This window comes from Cetorhinus maximus, chromosome 20 (assembly GCF_964194155.1).
Source record: "Cetorhinus maximus chromosome 20, sCetMax3.hap1.1, whole genome shotgun sequence".
NCBI classification, from domain to species: domain Eukaryota; kingdom Metazoa; phylum Chordata; class Chondrichthyes; order Lamniformes; family Cetorhinidae; genus Cetorhinus; species Cetorhinus maximus.
The window spans coordinates 30,336,376-30,353,963 of NC_135898.1; the positions used below are offsets into that span (position 1 = coordinate 30,336,376).

The window sequence follows — 17,588 nt, forward strand, 5'->3', positions numbered from 1 at the left end:
GACTGACCTGATTTCCCTGATTGTGTCATGGAAAGGTGAACTCCTCCACATATCCTTGGTCTCTATTTCCCTTGGGCAACATTGTGACTCTGCAGGGTACTGAGTAACGCTGTCCAGAAAGCACATGTTTCAGCAACTTTCCCTATTTAAAGGTGCAGTAACTATAAAATTGCAGGCTCCTGGATAACATCTTTGGCCACTGACAGAGAAGCCATGTCACACCAAAGGAAGGAGAGGGCTTCTAGATTTAGCGATGCTGCACTCAACACCACCTGCCAAGGAGTTTGAAGTTTTAAAGAAGGCCATGTTTTCAACCAGGGGGAAGCATGCTGCAGTGCTATGGGACCAATGACATCCAGAGCACCGGAGGCCATCCAGGATTCAGACTGCTTTATGTACCTTCTCCACCAACTCCTCACCCTTATCCTGATAAGTACCATGAAATGGAAACAACAGATTGGATGACTGTGGACTTCCTGATTTTCTCCCCACCCCCACTTGCCTTACTCCTACCCTCCACTTATTCTTTTCAGCTTTCAGATAGCCAAGAACTGTTTGCTGTTTGATTCCTGCAGAAACATGTGGAAGGACGAGAGCAGGTAGCTTTGAAGAAGAAAGACCATCACTTGACCTTACATTTGCAGCAACCAGCTCAGATACTGGCACAGCGTGTACCTTACAGGCTAGTTCAGGATTATGATCTGCAAATTGAGAGTCATTGAACGTGAGCAGGCTGCACCCAGGATGGTGGGATAGGTCAGCTTGTGCATGAACTTATTGAAAGATCAGGTCATATACCAGTCCTGCTGCAGGGCACTCGGATGAGGAACTTTTTGAGGTGGACTACAGGAGAATGTTGATATGCGTGCAACACTGAGATGTTTGTTGCATTGGCAGGCCTGTCAGCCTCCAGTCACTGGCTAGGAGCATGGAGGAGTCCAGCTCCAAAAGGGTATAGGGTATCACACACGGCTTGGAAACCACCCTTTCCATGTGGAAGTGATAGCCGCTTCCATGGCAACATGCCAAACCAACCCATAAAGAACTGTCTGCAGACTGCTATCTCAGCTTCCACTGCAGCACAGCACAAGCTCTACCTATGTATGCAGTGGAAGCTCAGACAGGGGTCATGAGTTTCCTGCCTGCTGCCATCCAGCCTGTGGCTATTGTCATCCAGGAACAGATAGCTGCATCACAGAAGCAGATCTCGGGGCTCAATGAGACATGGAGGCTCTCACAGCAAAGCAGTGATCTGTGCTCCAGTAGATGACGAGGAGTGCTGAGGTGTTGCCCCTTGTGAATGTGAAGATTTTTGGTGAGCTGGATTTAATGCAGCCTATTGTGGCGGGAACCATGACAGAGGGAGCCCTCTTAATTGTGGGAAAGGCCCAGTGTCAGTGTCCTGCCAGCGGCAAAATTTCCCCTAATTAAATTGAAGGGCCAAAGAGGTTGATGCAGGATTCCCTGACACTGATATGTCAATTAGGCTCATTAATGAGCCAATTGACACCCATTATCCCTGAGCCCACTGAAATTTATTGGTGTCTCAAGGATTAAATAGGATCCAAACAACTTTGCTGTGTCTCCCAAGGACCCCCAGAAAACCCTGTTGTGTTTGCTAGTGGCCTTCAAGGGGACTCCCTCGATATCAGACCCCCATCCCACCCTCACTCACCTTTGGTCTGAGGTCTCTTGGCAATCTTGGGTGGCTGATGGGTGCATTGCCGGCAGCTACCACTGCTTCCGTTGGCGCTGATGAGCAATAGAGAGCTGCCAGCCTCTGATTGGCCAGCAGCTCTCAGTGTGCAGGACTTCTGCTGCTGGGCCCCCGAATCCTGGGGAAGACCCAGCAGTAGCCACTTAAATACTTGAAGGGCACTTAATACAGCTGGGCCTCCTCCATGGAACACGTGGGGATTCCCAACTTTTGGTCCCTATTGGGCCAACTAAATCCAGCCTGGCCTTTGTTGAGTGATTTAGGCCAAGCGGACTTTGTCATGGATAGTCTGAAATGGATGTATTGGTAAGTCCATGTTGGGAGTAGGGAAGTTCCTTTTAACTGAAACAAAGCCTTATTATATGGTCCATCTCATTCCATCCAGTTGTAGCTGATGCAAGTGGTCTCCCAAATTTCTTCTTCTTTTCTTCCCCCTCCCAAGGTGTTGTCCGGATCCCAGAAGGTTGTGATTGAGCCCTCATAATTGCCAGGTCATGGAGGATGCGCCACACTATCACAAATATGGAGATTTTTTTGAGCATGTAGCAGAGATTCCCCCGCAGTCTAAGTAGCAAAACCTGACCAATGGCTTGCTCCATGGTGTTACATTTGGCTCCATAGTTCTCATTGAAGGCCCTCTGACCTCATGTGGTAGGATGGCGGGGTGGGGGTGGGGGGGGGTCATGTGCCATATGCGATCGGGATGTACCTTGTCTGCAAGCAGCCATCCTGTTGTCTGTCTTGGAGACCCGAAAACGGTAGCTAGTACAGATTGTTGAAAGATTATGAATGTTTCCAGCTTCGTGGGCATTCGTTGTGATGAATTTCTTGGTGTGATCACACACCAACTGCACATTTATGAATGGTAGGCCTTGTGGTTGCGGTATCACTCCCTGTTGACATGAAGGACCCACAGAGTCACTTATGTGCAGTCGAAGGTGCCCTGCACAATCAAGAAACGCACAGTACTAGCGAATTCACAAGTTCTCTCATCCTGGTCCTGCCTCCTCGGAAAAAAAGATGAAGTCCCATCTCCTGTTGAGTGCTTGTTACCTCACAGATAATTCTGTGGACGGTGAAGTGTGACATCTTGCTAATTTCACCAGCTCTCAATTGAGAAGATGGAAAGGACGACGGTGATCTTGACCAGCTCTGAGAGGGCTGTAGTCACCCTGGTTTGAAGCTCCAGGTCTCTTTGAAGGAGGCATCATAACTCCATCACCACAGTATCCTTAGTAAAGCCAAGCATCTTGAGTTTTTGCTGCTTCTGGCTCATTCCAGCATAGGACTAGTGCTCCCAAAAGATCCTTTCAGCATTGAGCTTTCCAAGGCGAGCCCTACTTCTCCTCCCTTCTTGCAAGGTTCCTCGCTCTGTCTCTGCTTCCTCTGCCTGTCCTGTTCATGCTACAGGATAAATTGCACTGCCCCTACATTTCTGCTAGGCTCTGTAATTCTCTGCGTTTGTGTTGTCAGCAGGAGCATTCAAACACCTCTAGCAACTCACCACAGTGCTTCCAGCAACTTTGCCTGAGCAGAAGTAAGTCAAAAGCACCTGAGCTGTAACTTGTTAAGTGGCCCTTTAAATAGGTCCAGAACAGGACCATTCTTGTTTGCTTAAATGTGTTCATTTAGGAGTGAATAAGGCTTGCATGCACATTTGTTAAAAAAAAATTGCAGTACAGCAAAACTAATTTCCATATGCATATTCTACTGTGAGGCAATGTATTGAAAATAAGGAGCTTCTTAAATCCACCAGGCAGAAGGTCTTGGGACCACCCAATAGATAATGAAGTCTCCAGGTCCTTAGTCCTGAAGAAGGTAAACAAACTTTCCACCTCTTACTCAATCACCCACATTTCCACTCCTTCACTGAGGTCTGAAGATGTACTCATTATTTATTCAGGATTAGCACTCATTCCGATAAAAATCGGAAGTTTGGTGATTCTCCGTCTTGCCCGCCATTGCTCCACTTGTACGTCCTGCTTGCACCTTGGTCCATGTCTGAGTCCCGGCTGCAGGCAAAAAGAAGACACAACCTGCATTGCCGCAGGAAAACATGACACTTTTGAAATCCTTTAACAACTTGATGGTGAAAGAACTACAACTGAACGGAGCAAGGACCATACTTGCTCTACGTTTTCTAAATCTTAGTCAATTCGGGGATTGAACCTGTGATTTTGACCTCATTAGCATCACCCTCGAACCAACGGAGCTAACGGATTGCCATCTCCTGCTGGTCAATTTTGGACTTGTGCACTACATCAACTCATTGACATCTCTGATGTCATGATCTTACTCTTACAACCTGTTCTGGCGCAAACAGGAGGACACACCTGCTTCCACCACTCCGCTTGCATAATGCTGTGCAGGAAGCTGCGCCACTTTCTCCGAATGGTAGGCAGTGACTAGTGGGGTACCGCAGGGATCGGTGCTGGGACCCCAGATATTCACAATATATATTAATGATTTAGATGAGGGAATTAAATGTAATATCTCCAAATTTGCAGATGACACAAAGCTGGGTGGGAGGGTGAGCTGTGAGGAAGATGCAGAGAGGCTTCAGTGTGAATTGGACAAGCTGAGTGAGTGGGCAAATGCATGGCAGATGCAGTATAATGTGGATAAATGTGAGGTTATCCACTTTGGTACCAAAAACAGGAAGGCAGATTATTATTTGAATGGCTACAAATTGAGAGAGAGGAATGTGCAACGAGACCTGGGTGTCCTCGTACACCAGTCACTGAAGGTAAGCATGCAGGTGCAGCAGGTGGTAAAGAAGGCAAATGGTATGTTGGCCTTCATAGTGAGAGGATTCGAGTACAGGAGCAGGGATGTCTTGCTACAGGGCCTTGGTGAGACCACACCTGGAATATTGTGTGCAGTTTTGGTCTCCTTATCTGAGGAAGGATGTTCTTGCTATAGAGGGAGTGCAGTGAAGGTTTACCCGACTGATTCCTGGGGTGGCGGTACTGACATATGAGGAGAGATTGAGTCAGTCAGGATTATATTCGCTGGAGTTCAGAAGAATGAGGGGGGATCTCATTGAAACCTATAAAATTCTAACAGGACTAGACAGGGTAGATGCAGAAAGGATGTTCCCGATGGTGGGGGAGTCCAGAACCAGGGGTCACAATCTGAGGATATGGGGTAGACCATTTAGGACTGAGATGAGGAGAAATTTCTTCACCCAGAGAGTGGTGAGCCTGTGGAATTCGCTACCACAGAAAGTAGTTGAGGCCAAAACATTGTATGTTTTCAAGAAGAAGTTAGGTACAGCTCTTGGGGCGAAAGGGATCAAAGGATATGGGGAGAAAGCGGGAGCAGGCTATTGAGTTGGATGATCAGCCATGATCATAATGAATGGCGGAGCAGGCCCGAAGGGCTGAATGGCCTATTCCTGCTCCTATTTCCTATGTTTCTATGTTTCATGCTTCTATGATGAAGGCATATCTGCATAGCACCATTAAAAGCATTTTACACAATTGAATTTCAGACCCTAAATGTCACTCTTTCTTTCTATTTTTAGATTGAAAACCCATTCACAGTGAAGTTAAAAAAATGCTAAATTTTAACCAAAGTGCCTAAATTTTCTTGTAAATATTCATATTGTTTCTAATGAAGCATGCCCCCGGACTCCCTTAGAAATGTATTATCAATTTTGAGCTATCAAAATTTGGATTCATCTTTCATCATCAGTCTTCACCGGAAGTATACTGCATGCCATATAGCTTATTACCTGTGCCATGAGGTTCATTATGCCGCAGCAGCCAGTTTTCTCAGACACACAACAGCTGAAGCACCTGTCCTTAAAGGGAACGCTGGAGGCTGCCAGCCAAAGGGTAACTTGTAAATTTTTACTTACCTGATGAAAATGCTCCTCCTGACTTCACATTAAAGTTGGAGGCCAATACCACCCTCTCTTTCCAATATCCCAGCTGTCTTCCTCCCTGGGGGCTTGCGTTGGCAGCCCAACTGGCTGAATCATTCTCCAATGTCCTGGACCAAGGTCTCCATGGCGGCCTCCATCCTACCAGTGTCAACCTCAGTGTGTTAGCATGCCAGTGCTATCCCCTCAGAGTGAAGTTTGACCAATTCCTCCATCCTGCCTTGCAATCCGAGGAGTGCAGCGGACATCCCCTCCTGATGTTCCCGAGCTTGCGTTTGCAGCTCCAGAAACTGTGACATGAGTGAGTCCAGAGGCTTGTCATCTGACTTGGACTCAGCTAATTTCTGGCCTCCAGCAGTCCTCCAAGTGCTGGACACCAGGCAAGCCCCTGTCACCACCTGCTGTGGATCAAACAGTGCGATGTGCTCACCAGATTGTGATCCCGAGGCTACTCTAAAGCTAGGTCCCACTGAGGTGTATGTCTCTGCGCTGGTGGGTGGTGTGGGTGTGCGCTGTGACGGGACTTCAAGGAGGATGCCCCCTCTTCAGAGGTTTCTTCGGGGCTTGATTGAAGGCCCAGGGTCACGGGCTCCGTTGGCTGTTTCCCAGATGTGCCTGTGAAAGCATCCAAATAATTAGTGCATGGCAGTGGCCTGTGAAACAGGACACATCACTCATATCTCTGCAATTTTTCCAATAGGTGGGTGAAATTCCTTGTCACTTTTGAGTATTCAAAAAGTATTTGCTGTACTTGAGTGGATTTTGTAAGTAAAGTTTGCTCTGTGCTCATAAGATGTTAACTGCCAGGAATTTTCTGTGAAGTTCTCTTGAGCAGTTGCCTAAACTTGAGTTGAAAATTGGTGAAAACTCTGGGCAGATGTGTAAACAGATTTTTTTGTGATCTTCCACTAAAATGCAGTCATCAATTAGGAAACCCTGTAGAAATTCCTCGCACAAATCTGAAGCATATTCTCGAAACACTTTATGAATTTTTATTTTTCTCATCCTAGAATTTCAAGATGTGGTAGAACAATTATATTCTCTATACACCAGCCTCAATACTTTATATTTAAGCTTTTTGACAGCCTGACACTCCTAGTGAATGGAAGAATGGTGTATCATGGTCCAGCCAAAACTGCATTACAATACTTTTCATCTATAGGTGAGAAACGCTTCAGTAGATGTTAATTGTATAAATTGAGGCTAAATATATACAGGTGGGGGCAATCATTGGATGTTACTTAGGTACGTATAAAGAGACACTTACTGATACTGGTGGAGGGTTGTAGAGTTAGGAGTTATACATTTGTAAATGTCTCATTTTGTGAATAAATCTAAAGCTGAGTAAAGATTGACTTCTGGTCTCCTTCTTCATAAACTAGCTGTCAAAGGTTTAGCTATAGAGGTTGCAGTTCCACTTCTGGGCATTGGCAGTGCAGACACATCAGGCACAGAAAACTAAGGCAGCGTCTTGCACCTTCTTTGTGCTAACCCTGAGCTTTCCATGGGGCAGAAGATGCTTGTATTTGGAAGACTTGCATTTATAATAGGATTTTTCACTGTTGTTTTTGCAGCTGTCAATTAACGCACAGTAGGGTCCCACCAACAGTAATGAGATGAACAATCAGGTAATCAGTTTTTGAAATATTGGCTGAGGGATAAACATTGACCACATTACCAAGTGAGCTCCCCTAACTCGGGCAGTTTTCTTTACAAGAAAGAAAAATCTGAATAGCAATGTTTTGTATCTTGTAAACCAATTGAGGTGTTAAAGGTGTTTAAGTTTTTAGGGATTTGGTTTGATTGCACCCAGACGTGCAAAATACATATTGAAACAATAGTTGTTAAGTGTAAAAAGGTGATTAATTTAATGAAATGTATTGCTGGATATGATTGGGGAGCAGATAAGGGAACTTTATTAAGAATATATCAAGCAATGATACAATCAGTGATTGGCTATGGATGCCAGGCACATGGATCAGCAGCAAAAAACCTTATTGTATAAATTGGACGTAATTCAGTCTCCAGCATTGAGAATTTGTTCTGTGCTTTTATTTATTTTCCAATAATAGCTCTACAGGTGGAGAATAGAGAAATGCCCCTTGAATTGAGGAGAAGGTGGATGGATTTAAATTATTGGCTGACTTTGGTAGGACAGAAAGACAACCATTTAACCAAATGTGTTCTTCAAGATAGTTGGGAGCACAGATTGCAAATAAGGGGGAATCTTTTTGGGAAAAGAGTAAATGATTTAGTGGAAGAGTTGGGCCTGCAAGTTTTTAATATAAGTATGCATGCATGTTGGTCAGTAATTCCACCCTGGTACTTTCAATATCCTAAGGTTGATTTTAAAATATTGGACAAACTCAAAGGAAATAGTATTTGTAAAATAATATATCGATAAGGATTGGTTTGCTTATATTTAACTTTATACTGATGGTTCTAAGGATCCTTAAATGGGAAGGATAGGTTCAGCAGTTTTTATTCCTGAATTCAATGTTAAAATTGCGAAAAGATTATCTGATAGATTATCAGTATTTTCAGTTGAGTTGATGGTAATTATATTGGCTTTAGAGCAGGTAGAAGAGGTAAAGATATTGAGAATTATCATTTGTTCAGATTCATCATCAGCATTGGTCTCTAACCAGTCTTGTTTTTCTGAATCCAGACAGGATTTTATTTTTGAAAATTTTCATTTATTGTATAACATACAACAGTTGGGTATTGTGGTGGGTTTTTTATGGATACCGGCACATAAAGGTGTGGTAGGGAATGAGGCAGCAGATTTATTGGCTAAAATTATAAATCATTTGATTCCAGATATTGAGATTTCATTTGGGAAGATGGAAATTAAATCTATTAGTAGGGATAAATTAAATGCATTATGGCAATAAAACTGGGATATAGCTGAGAAAGGAAGACGTTTGTGTAAGATTCAAAACAATGTGAAGTTATCTAGTAAATTCACTGGGAGGTTTAGAAAGGATAAGGTGATTGAGCAGGATTAGGATTGGGCACTGTGGGTTAAATAAGTCTCTGTATTTAATAGGGAAATATGTTAATGGTTTGTGTCAGGAGTGTGGGGAACGAGTCCTGCAATCAGTGGAGCATGTTTTATTACACTGTACTAAGTTTGAAAGGGAAACTATGCAGTCTACTTTACAACGGTGTGATACAGTGGCTAGTATTTTAGCAGTTAGATTTGGGTATTGGGATATTTTTAAAGTCGTGTTGTCTTTTTTATATTTCATAGGATTAGCGCATAGAATTTAGTTTTTTTTATTTGCATTGCACTTCTTTCTCCAAAACAGTATGTGGCAATAATGCACCAAAGAGGTGTGAATTTGCCAGAAACCATAAAAAGAAGGGAAAGAAGCGAGCTCCCCTGCTCTTTTCTGAATCCTGCTAAAGAATATTTTGTATCCACCTGAACAGACAGACAGGGCTTTGGCTTAGCTTCTCATCTAAAAGGTTGTATTTCTGGCCATGGAAGACTTCCTCAAACTTGCTCTGAAGTGTCAACCCGCATTTATGCGCTCAGACATGTGGAATGGGGCTTAAACCCACAGCCATCTGACTCGGAATTCAGATTATTACCATTGAGTCAAGCTGACAACTGGGGGCATTTTTGGAGTGGTGCTTTTCACCCCAAGAATTCTAAAGCATCATAAAATTTTCTTCCTAGGCTTCACATTGTGCGATACATCGATTGGGAATGTTTATTGCTGAATTGCCACCCCAAATTAATCCTCCACCCAGCCTTGAGTGGCCAAATGGCCTCCTGCCACTAAGTGGAAGCATTCCACTCTTATCAATGTTCAGTTTGTTTGTAACCATTGTCATTTGATCGTGGAGGTAGATACCAAATCTCCTGACAGTATTCATGAGTCCGTTATGCTCCACCAGTTAATGGTTACTACCTTTGTTTCTGGAACACATAGCCTTCAATGGCTGGAGACCAGATATACCGATAGTTACTGACACCTGCCCACTACCTGGGAATAGCAATGGAAAGTGTAATGAGACCCATTCTGCTACTAAAACCCGTACTGAGCACAACAAAGCTGCATAAACAAAGATTCATTGTCTAGATTGGTTTGGGAGAATGCTGCAAAACAACCCTGTAATGGTATCCAAAGTTATAGTGATCATCATACTTTTGTATTTTAGATAGGTGTTGTTTTGTGCTTAAGGACAGCAGAGCTTCTCAGTGAGAGGTCTTTATTGAATTGATCTCAAGATGGCAGCCTCCAGAGAGACTGCCTCATGGCAGAGTCACAGGACTATGGTAAGCCAGATAGGACATGTAGAATTGATAGCATTTCAAACCCAAACATCTCACTTTTTATAGAACAAAAAAGCAAACATCCTCCTTTTCCTAGCAAACAAAAGACAAATTTGCATGCATGATCATGTGTAAGTGAGTTACCTAAGTTTTTACCCACTATATACCCACTGTTCTCATGCATCAAAAACTTTTTGTTCTACTAGCCAGTCTGTGCCGGGTTGATGACTTCCAGATTATGGTGGTAGCTCCTCATGTTTTTTCATTGATGCATATTGATTCTTCAAGGAGTCTTTCAGGGTTGCAGCTGTGGAATTGAAGGTTGTTATTTCCTCTTGGCACCTTTGTGTCATCTCTGAAATTTGTTTGTTTAGACTTCAATTGATACGTTTTCAGTGGTATATACTCAGCTTGAATCTTGCACTTCAGATCTTCCAGTTCATCTCTGATGTGCACATTTTCCTGTAGAACTTGTTCATTTATCTTCAGCTTGTGCATTTCATTGCACTGACGTTATTGGCAAACATTTTGTGGTTTATTTAAATATTGTCTCCCTCTCTCTGGGGTCTTCGGTTTCCCTCTTTCTGAGGTTTCCTTTCGTCCTCCCTCTGGGGTCTTTTGTTGCCATTTGTGGTCTTTTGCTGCCCTTTCTCTGTTGGCACATGCAGGGTTATCAGTCCAAGTTTTAGATTTGCTTCAGCTGAGATGAGTGGCTGTTGCGCTCCAACTATGATCTGGAACTCTAGATCTTCCTTCTTCCAATTGCATTAGGCTCTCAGACTAAATTATCCCCTCGCTATAGTATCGTGCCATCACATTACCTCAACTTTACTTTCGAGGGTTTCATTTTTGGATCACCATGTTATGCCACTACGCAACAGGTGTATGAAGATCATTATGTTGCATGACGCACCAGTGTCTATCTGATGCTTCTTGTTCACTTGATACTCTCTTTCTGATAATCTGAGAGACATTGTAATCATAAACCATTTCCCACCTAAAGACTCTTCTGCTGATATGTCTCCAGTGACCTTCTGTATAGGCTTGTTTTGCTTTTTTCTAGCTAAACACTTGTGTGCAAAATGATTCTGCTTCTTGCAGTTAAAACACTGCTTCCCCCATGTGAGGCAATCCTTCTTTTCCTTTGTATGATATCTTCTGAGTATTTGCATCCTGCCCTTTGTCTGTAATTGCTCTGCTCTTTTGACCTGGAATGATTCTCAGCATAATGTATCTCCTGGTCTGCTCCGCCATACATGTGCTTTAGCTGACATTTCATAACTTCCGCATTTCTACACACCTTTATCGCTTTCTTGAGCGTTCATTTCTCATCTTCTAGTAGACTTGCTCTCACCAAGGGGTCATGAATGCCTAAGACAAATCTATCTTTAATCAGATTATCTTTTGCTGTCCAAACTTACATGATTCTGCAAGCTGTGTTACTGCAGTTACATAATGATCTATAGTTCTGTTTCACCTTGAGTTCTAGTGTTGAATACATAGTGTTCATACATAACATTCACTCGGGGTTCAAAGCATTCTTTCATTCAAAGCTTTCAAAATCTCTGTTGTCTGTTTTCTTTGTTTGTTGGTTAGATTTACGGTGATATACAATTTGTAACAGACCCTCCCCAGCAGTGCTGGAAGTGTGGCTACTGTTATCGGTTCCGGCTAGTTAATTAACACTGTTGCAAGCTTGTAGTTTTGCCAGTGCAAGTGGAAAAACTACCAATTCTGCCACATATCGTCTTTCATTTCGACAGGAGCTGGGTGGGGGACATTTGCAGCAGACATGTTAATTTGCTCAGCATCTTACTTACAGCCTTCAGTTTGTTTGCTTTTCCTTGTCCTTTTTCAGCAGTTTTTACGAGATTTGAACATTTCTGTGTGCCTTTCTGAACCGTGTCTTCTCTGCAGAAATTCCAGGATTTTTAAAAACTCTGTTTTATCTCCACTTCCTGAATTTTCAGCTTGGTGGGTGGGCTCGATCGGTTGGCCTAGGATCGGCCAGGAAACGGACGGCCGACCGCGATCGGCCCCTGACCGTGTATTCACACTAACTGGCCAATTAACGGCCAGCCAGCATGAAACGTGCACTGAAAAGATCAGCGCTGCCGGGGTGGAGGCAGGAAGAAGGCGGGCGATGGCATCAACACAGATGCGGGCCAGTGCTGAAGACCTGAAAAAGTAAAAATAAAGATTTCAAAAGCTGAAAAAAGTGTCCCTGCATCATAATCAATCACCTGAAAATTTAGCTAATGAAAGTGCTGTCCACAGAAATTTATTTGTATATTATTTCATCACGGAAATCTCATCCTGCCAATGGAGGAGGTTTGATGAAAAATGCATAGGCCGCCTGGCCAATTTACTCATCCGCCAACCATAAGGTTGGACAGGCAATGAAAAATCGGAGTCAATTACGCCATTAATGACTTTTGCACAGGCCCGTTGACTGAAGTATTGCACGAATGCGGGTTGACGTCAGGATGCTCGCCCAACATCATTTCGCGCTATTTTACTCCCAATCGGGTCAGGCGCATGCCCACCCGCGAGGCGTTAAATTCAGCCCCATGTTTTGTGTTTAAAGACTGCAGAACTTCTCAGTGTCTGTCTCAGTGAGAGGTTTTTATTGAACTGATCTGGAGATGGCAGCCTCCAAAGAGATTGCCTCTTGGCATAGTCATGTGACTACAGCAAGCCAGATAGGACATGTAGAATTGATTGCATTTCAAACCCAAAAAGGTGTCACCATGTAACAGGGACCCAGTGGAAGCAGCCACCTACATGCCAAGCCAAAAAGCAAAACTAACAAATTTGCTAGCATCCCTTCAGCAGGAACATGCTTGTGAAACCCAATAAAAACAAATTATAAATCGCTTCATTTAAAATATTGAAACCTGAAATGGATCAACTTCTCCTGGGATTGACACTCCAATCCAGTATAGAGTCTTTCCACACTATCCCTCACCCACTGTGAATATATCCAGGCTTATACCCAGGATAAAAGGAAGAGGTCCAGTAAGAAATCACCAACAGAAAGAACTCTTGCAACTTTTTCAATTCAGCGTGTTTCTAGTGTGATCTAATTTTTCTTTCACTGCCTCCCCTTGATGACAGTAATCATTGAACTTAATCTGGTACAGGGTACTCGTTTTAAGTGCTACTCTGATAAGAGAAAAAAGAAAGCTGGTAGCCAGCTATTTGTCACGGAAGTTTTTCTGGAATGGGATTGTTCATTACCTAGCTCCACAGTCGCTACTTATACTTACTTGGTGCTTGTCTGAGTCTGCTCACCTTCACGTTTGGAATACATCCCTTGAGTGGGAATAACAGCAGGAATGATTGGTCATTTGGTTACACGTTCTGCATCTCTTCATGCTCATCGACATTTACTACATCTCTAAGTTTTTTTGTCATCTGAAAACTTGGCAGTACGACATATACATAGGGAAAGCAGAGTGGAGTGAAACTTGGGGAATGGTAGTCAAAGATGATTTTACAGGCGAGGTGACGGGGTGGTAGATAATGAAGTGCTCAAAGGAGGAGGAAGTACCAAATGGGTACGGAGTGGCCAAGATGTGATTTGGTGTTGACCATCACACTGACATTGGCAGCGGTTTGGGTGGTGCATGTGATGAAAAGCAAGGCATGGGAGCTTCAGAACTGGGCACGATAGCTTCAATCAAAATTAAAATTGGACTGGGTTTTCAACAGGTGGCTGATCTAGAACCATCAGTGTGACACCATCACCAAAGTGGAATGTTCCACCCAGGATGTCGATGTAATGGTTCACAATAAAGCAATAGATGGCAAGGGCCTTATCCATGAGTGAATGGATTTTCTGGATGTGAATTTAGAGATAGGCAGTGACTGTTCATCTGCTTGCAGGATCCAAGGCAATGATAGGTGGGGTAAGCAGCACTGGAGGGAGGTTAGGCAGCTTACCCCGTGGCAGACATGCTGGACCTGTGGCCCATGAGAGAGGATGAGCATTTGAGATTGTTGCTTGTAAAAGGATAGGTAGCAAGTCATCCCCATGGGCCTTTTGAAGAATGCCAAGAGAGGCATGCAGGGTATTAGAGGATATATTCAAAGAAGATTCAAGTTTGAGACAGTAGCAAGATTCTAGGAAGGCAGAGAAGTATCGATGATTGGGACTGGGAAGAGAACAAAGTATCCAGGAGGGTAGAAATGGAACGTGGCAGGAAGAGTAGGAAACAGGAGATGAAAGCCTGAGAGGAATGAAGAGAGAGGAAAAAGTAATGAATCTGGTTCAAATTCACAGATACTTGACAATGCAATGAGAATTCAGAATATAAACATTGGTGTTGTGTCCTTTGTTTTAGGCTATGAGTGCGAGACCTTCAACAACCCAGCAGATTTCTTTTTAGATATTATTACTGGAGACTCCACTCCAGTTGTTACTAATAATGAAGGAAATCAACAGGTTGCAGTAGCTTTGAACAATGAATGCTCAGGTATGTATATATATCAGACATTTAAGTTAATTATTCCCCCTAAAAGGTTTGAGATGCATTTTTCATTGACAGAAAAATACAAAATGTTGGCCTGTAACTTCTGAGCTCCGGGGCAGTGTACCCGGGGGGTACTCCAAAGATGCACTGCGAAACACGAGCCCCCCCTGCTCCACTCCCCAAAATTCCCAGGTGAGGATTGCATGGCAGTTGCCTGGGAAGTTCAAACCTCTGGTGGACAATTACCCTGCACTGGGAACTATCCGAAACTCTGATTTAAATCGCAAACTTCGGACGGTTCCAATTGTCATACAAGCAATAGAGCATAGTTACCCAGAAAAAGTTAGAAGGATTAAAACCGCCTCTCGCTTCTGGGTAACTATTGTACTGACCTTCCTGGAACCCCCACCTCGGGACCATCTCCCTCCCACCCCACCCCACCCCCACTCCTCCCACCCCACCCCGCCCTCCCACAGGAACACTCCGCCCCCCCTCGGGACCCCCTTCACCCCCGACCCCCCATGGGACCCCGACTACCTCCAACCCCCACACTACACCTCCCGTGACACCCCACAGGACCTCCCTCACAACCCCCGACCTCCCATAGGACCTCTCCATCATACACCCCACCAACCTCTCACTACACCTCCCCGACTGCCCATGGGACCCCCTCACTAGCCCCTATACCCCCACTAGCCTCCCACACCCCCTGACTGCACTCCCCCCTGACAGCAGAGCCCCGCCTAACACCACAACCCCCACCCTGTACTGCACAACCCCCCGGACCACCCTGTCCCCCAACCCACTCAGGCCCAGAGTTCTGTTAGTTCTGGTCTCCCCTACAAGAGGAAACATCTTACCACTACCCACCCTATCAAGATCCCTCAGGATCTTATATGTTTCAATAAGATCACCTCTCACTCTTCCAAATTCCAATGGGCATAGGCCCAACCCGCTCAACCTTTCTTCACAAAATAAGCCCTTCATCCCAAGAATGAGTCAAGTGAACGTTCTCTGAATTGCTTCTAATGCAATGATATCCTTTGTCAAAAAGGGAGACCAGAACTGTATGCAATGCTCCAGATGTGGTCTCACCAAGGCCCTGCACAGCTGTAGTAAAACTTTCCTACTTTTATATTCCATTCCCCTTGCAATAAATGCCAACGTTCCATTTGCCTTCCTAATCACTTTCTGTACCTGCTTACTAACATTTTGTGATTCATGTACCAGGACACACAAATCCCTCTGTACCTTTAAGTTCTACAATCTCTCTCTATTTAAATAGCATATTGTTTTCCTATTCTTCCTGCCAAAGTGGACAAGTTCACATTTTCCCACATTATATTCCATCTGTCCTCACCCTAACCTATCTATAACCCTTTGCAGACTCTCTACTTCCTCTTGACAACTTACTTTTCTATCTATCTTAATGTCATCGACAAATTTAGCTACCATACATTTGGCCCCTTTGTCCAAATCATTGATGTAGATTGTAAACCGTTGAGGACCCAGCACTGATCCGTGTGGCACTCCACTTGTTACAGCTTGGCAACCCAAAAATAATCCATTATACTCTCTGCTTTCTGTTAGCTAACCAATCCTTTATCCATGCTCATATGTTACCTGCATCATGTGCTCTTACCTTGTGTAGTAATCTTTGACATGGCATCTTATCAAATGCCTTTTGGAAATCCAAGCATTCCACATCTATAGGTTCCCCTTTATCCACATTGCTTATTACTCCCTCAAAAAATTCTAATAAGTTAATTAAACACAATTTTCCTTTTGCAACTCCATGTTGACTCTGCCTGATCACATTATGAATTTCTAATTATCCTGCAATAACCTCCTTAATAATAGATTATAACAATTTCCTTATGACAGAGGTTAGGCTAACTGGCCTATACATTCCTGCTTTATGTCCCCCTCTTTTTTAATAAGATGCTACATTTTCCAATCCGCTGGGACCCTTCCAGAATCTAAGGAATTTTGGAAGATTATAAACAAGGCCTCTACTATCTCTGTGGCCACTTCTTTTAAGACCCTACGATGTAGGCCATCTGAACCTAGAGACTTGTCAGGCCTTAGGTCTAATACTTTTCCCAGCACCATTTCCTCAGTAATGGTGGTTATTTTAAGTTCCTCCCTCCCTTTCACCCCTTGATTTTCAAGTATCTTTGGGAAGTTTTCTAAGTCTTTTAGAGTGTAGATGGACTCAAAATATCTGTTCAATGCATCCGCCATTTCCTTATTTACCATTATCAATTCCCCAGACACTCTCTCTGCAGCACTAGCTTTAGTTACTGTTATCCTATTGAAATACTTGTAGAAACTCTTCTATCTGTTTATATATTAGTAGCTAGCTTACTCTCATATTCAATTTTCTCCCTCTTTATTATATTTTAATCATTATTTGCTGGTTCTTATAATCTGACTAATCTCCTTAAAAGTCATCCCTAATTGCCCAACCTTTTAACTTAGGGCAGAATTTTTACTTCGGCGGGCAGGTGTGCGCCCGACCCAGTGGAGTGTAAAACGATGCACGATGACATCGGGCGAGCGTCCTGGCGTCAACGCGCAGTCGCATGATATTTTGGTGGGAAGGCGTGCGCGGGAATTGGCAGCAAGCCTACCGATAATTAAGTGGCCTATTAAGGCCATTAAAAAGATAATTAAGTTAAATTTTTTGCTGACTGTCCAACCTTACGTTTGGCGGGCAGGCAAAAAGGCCAAGCGGCCTGTGCACTCTTTAGGAAACCTTATCTAAGGGCGGGATGAGGTTTCCAACAGCAAATAAAAATTTTTTAAAATGTACATTTCACTTATAACATGTCCCTGCTCATGTGACAAAATAAATGTTTTATAACATTTTTAAGATCTTTATTTTTTATTTTGAAAAATGTTCATCTCCCTGAAGCAGCTCTGTACTTCAGGGAGATTTTCAAGTTCCCCGCTCGTCCTTTTTACGCCCCCCCCCCAACCCAGCCCCCCCACCCCGCACAGGCAGCGGTGAGCGCGGCAGCACTTGTTTCATGCTGGGCAGGCCTTAATTGGCCCACCAGCATGAAATCGCGGTCCGGCCCCAATCGCGGACGGTGGGCAGCTTTCCGACCGACCCGCCCGCCCCTGCCGAGCCCACCCGACAAGGGCAAAATTCTGCCCTTAGTTTCCCATTTCACTTTAGCCAGCTCTGCCTTCACACCCTTATAGTTACCTTTATTTAGG

The 17,588-nt window shown here is 43.8% G+C and overlaps 1 protein-coding gene across 1 annotated transcript in view; it reads left to right on the top strand.

The window, feature by feature from the left end:
- LOC144694763 (broad substrate specificity ATP-binding cassette transporter ABCG2-like) overlaps window positions 1–17,588 on the top strand; it is a 165,145-nt gene that overhangs the window by 57,527 nt on the left and 90,030 nt on the right. The window contains exons 5-6 of the mRNA XM_078565338.1: window positions 6,614–6,765; window positions 14,235–14,366. Coding sequence (XP_078421464.1) covers window positions 6,614–6,765; window positions 14,235–14,366 — 284 coding nt within the window. The remainder of the gene's footprint in view (window positions 1–6,613; window positions 6,766–14,234; window positions 14,367–17,588) is intronic.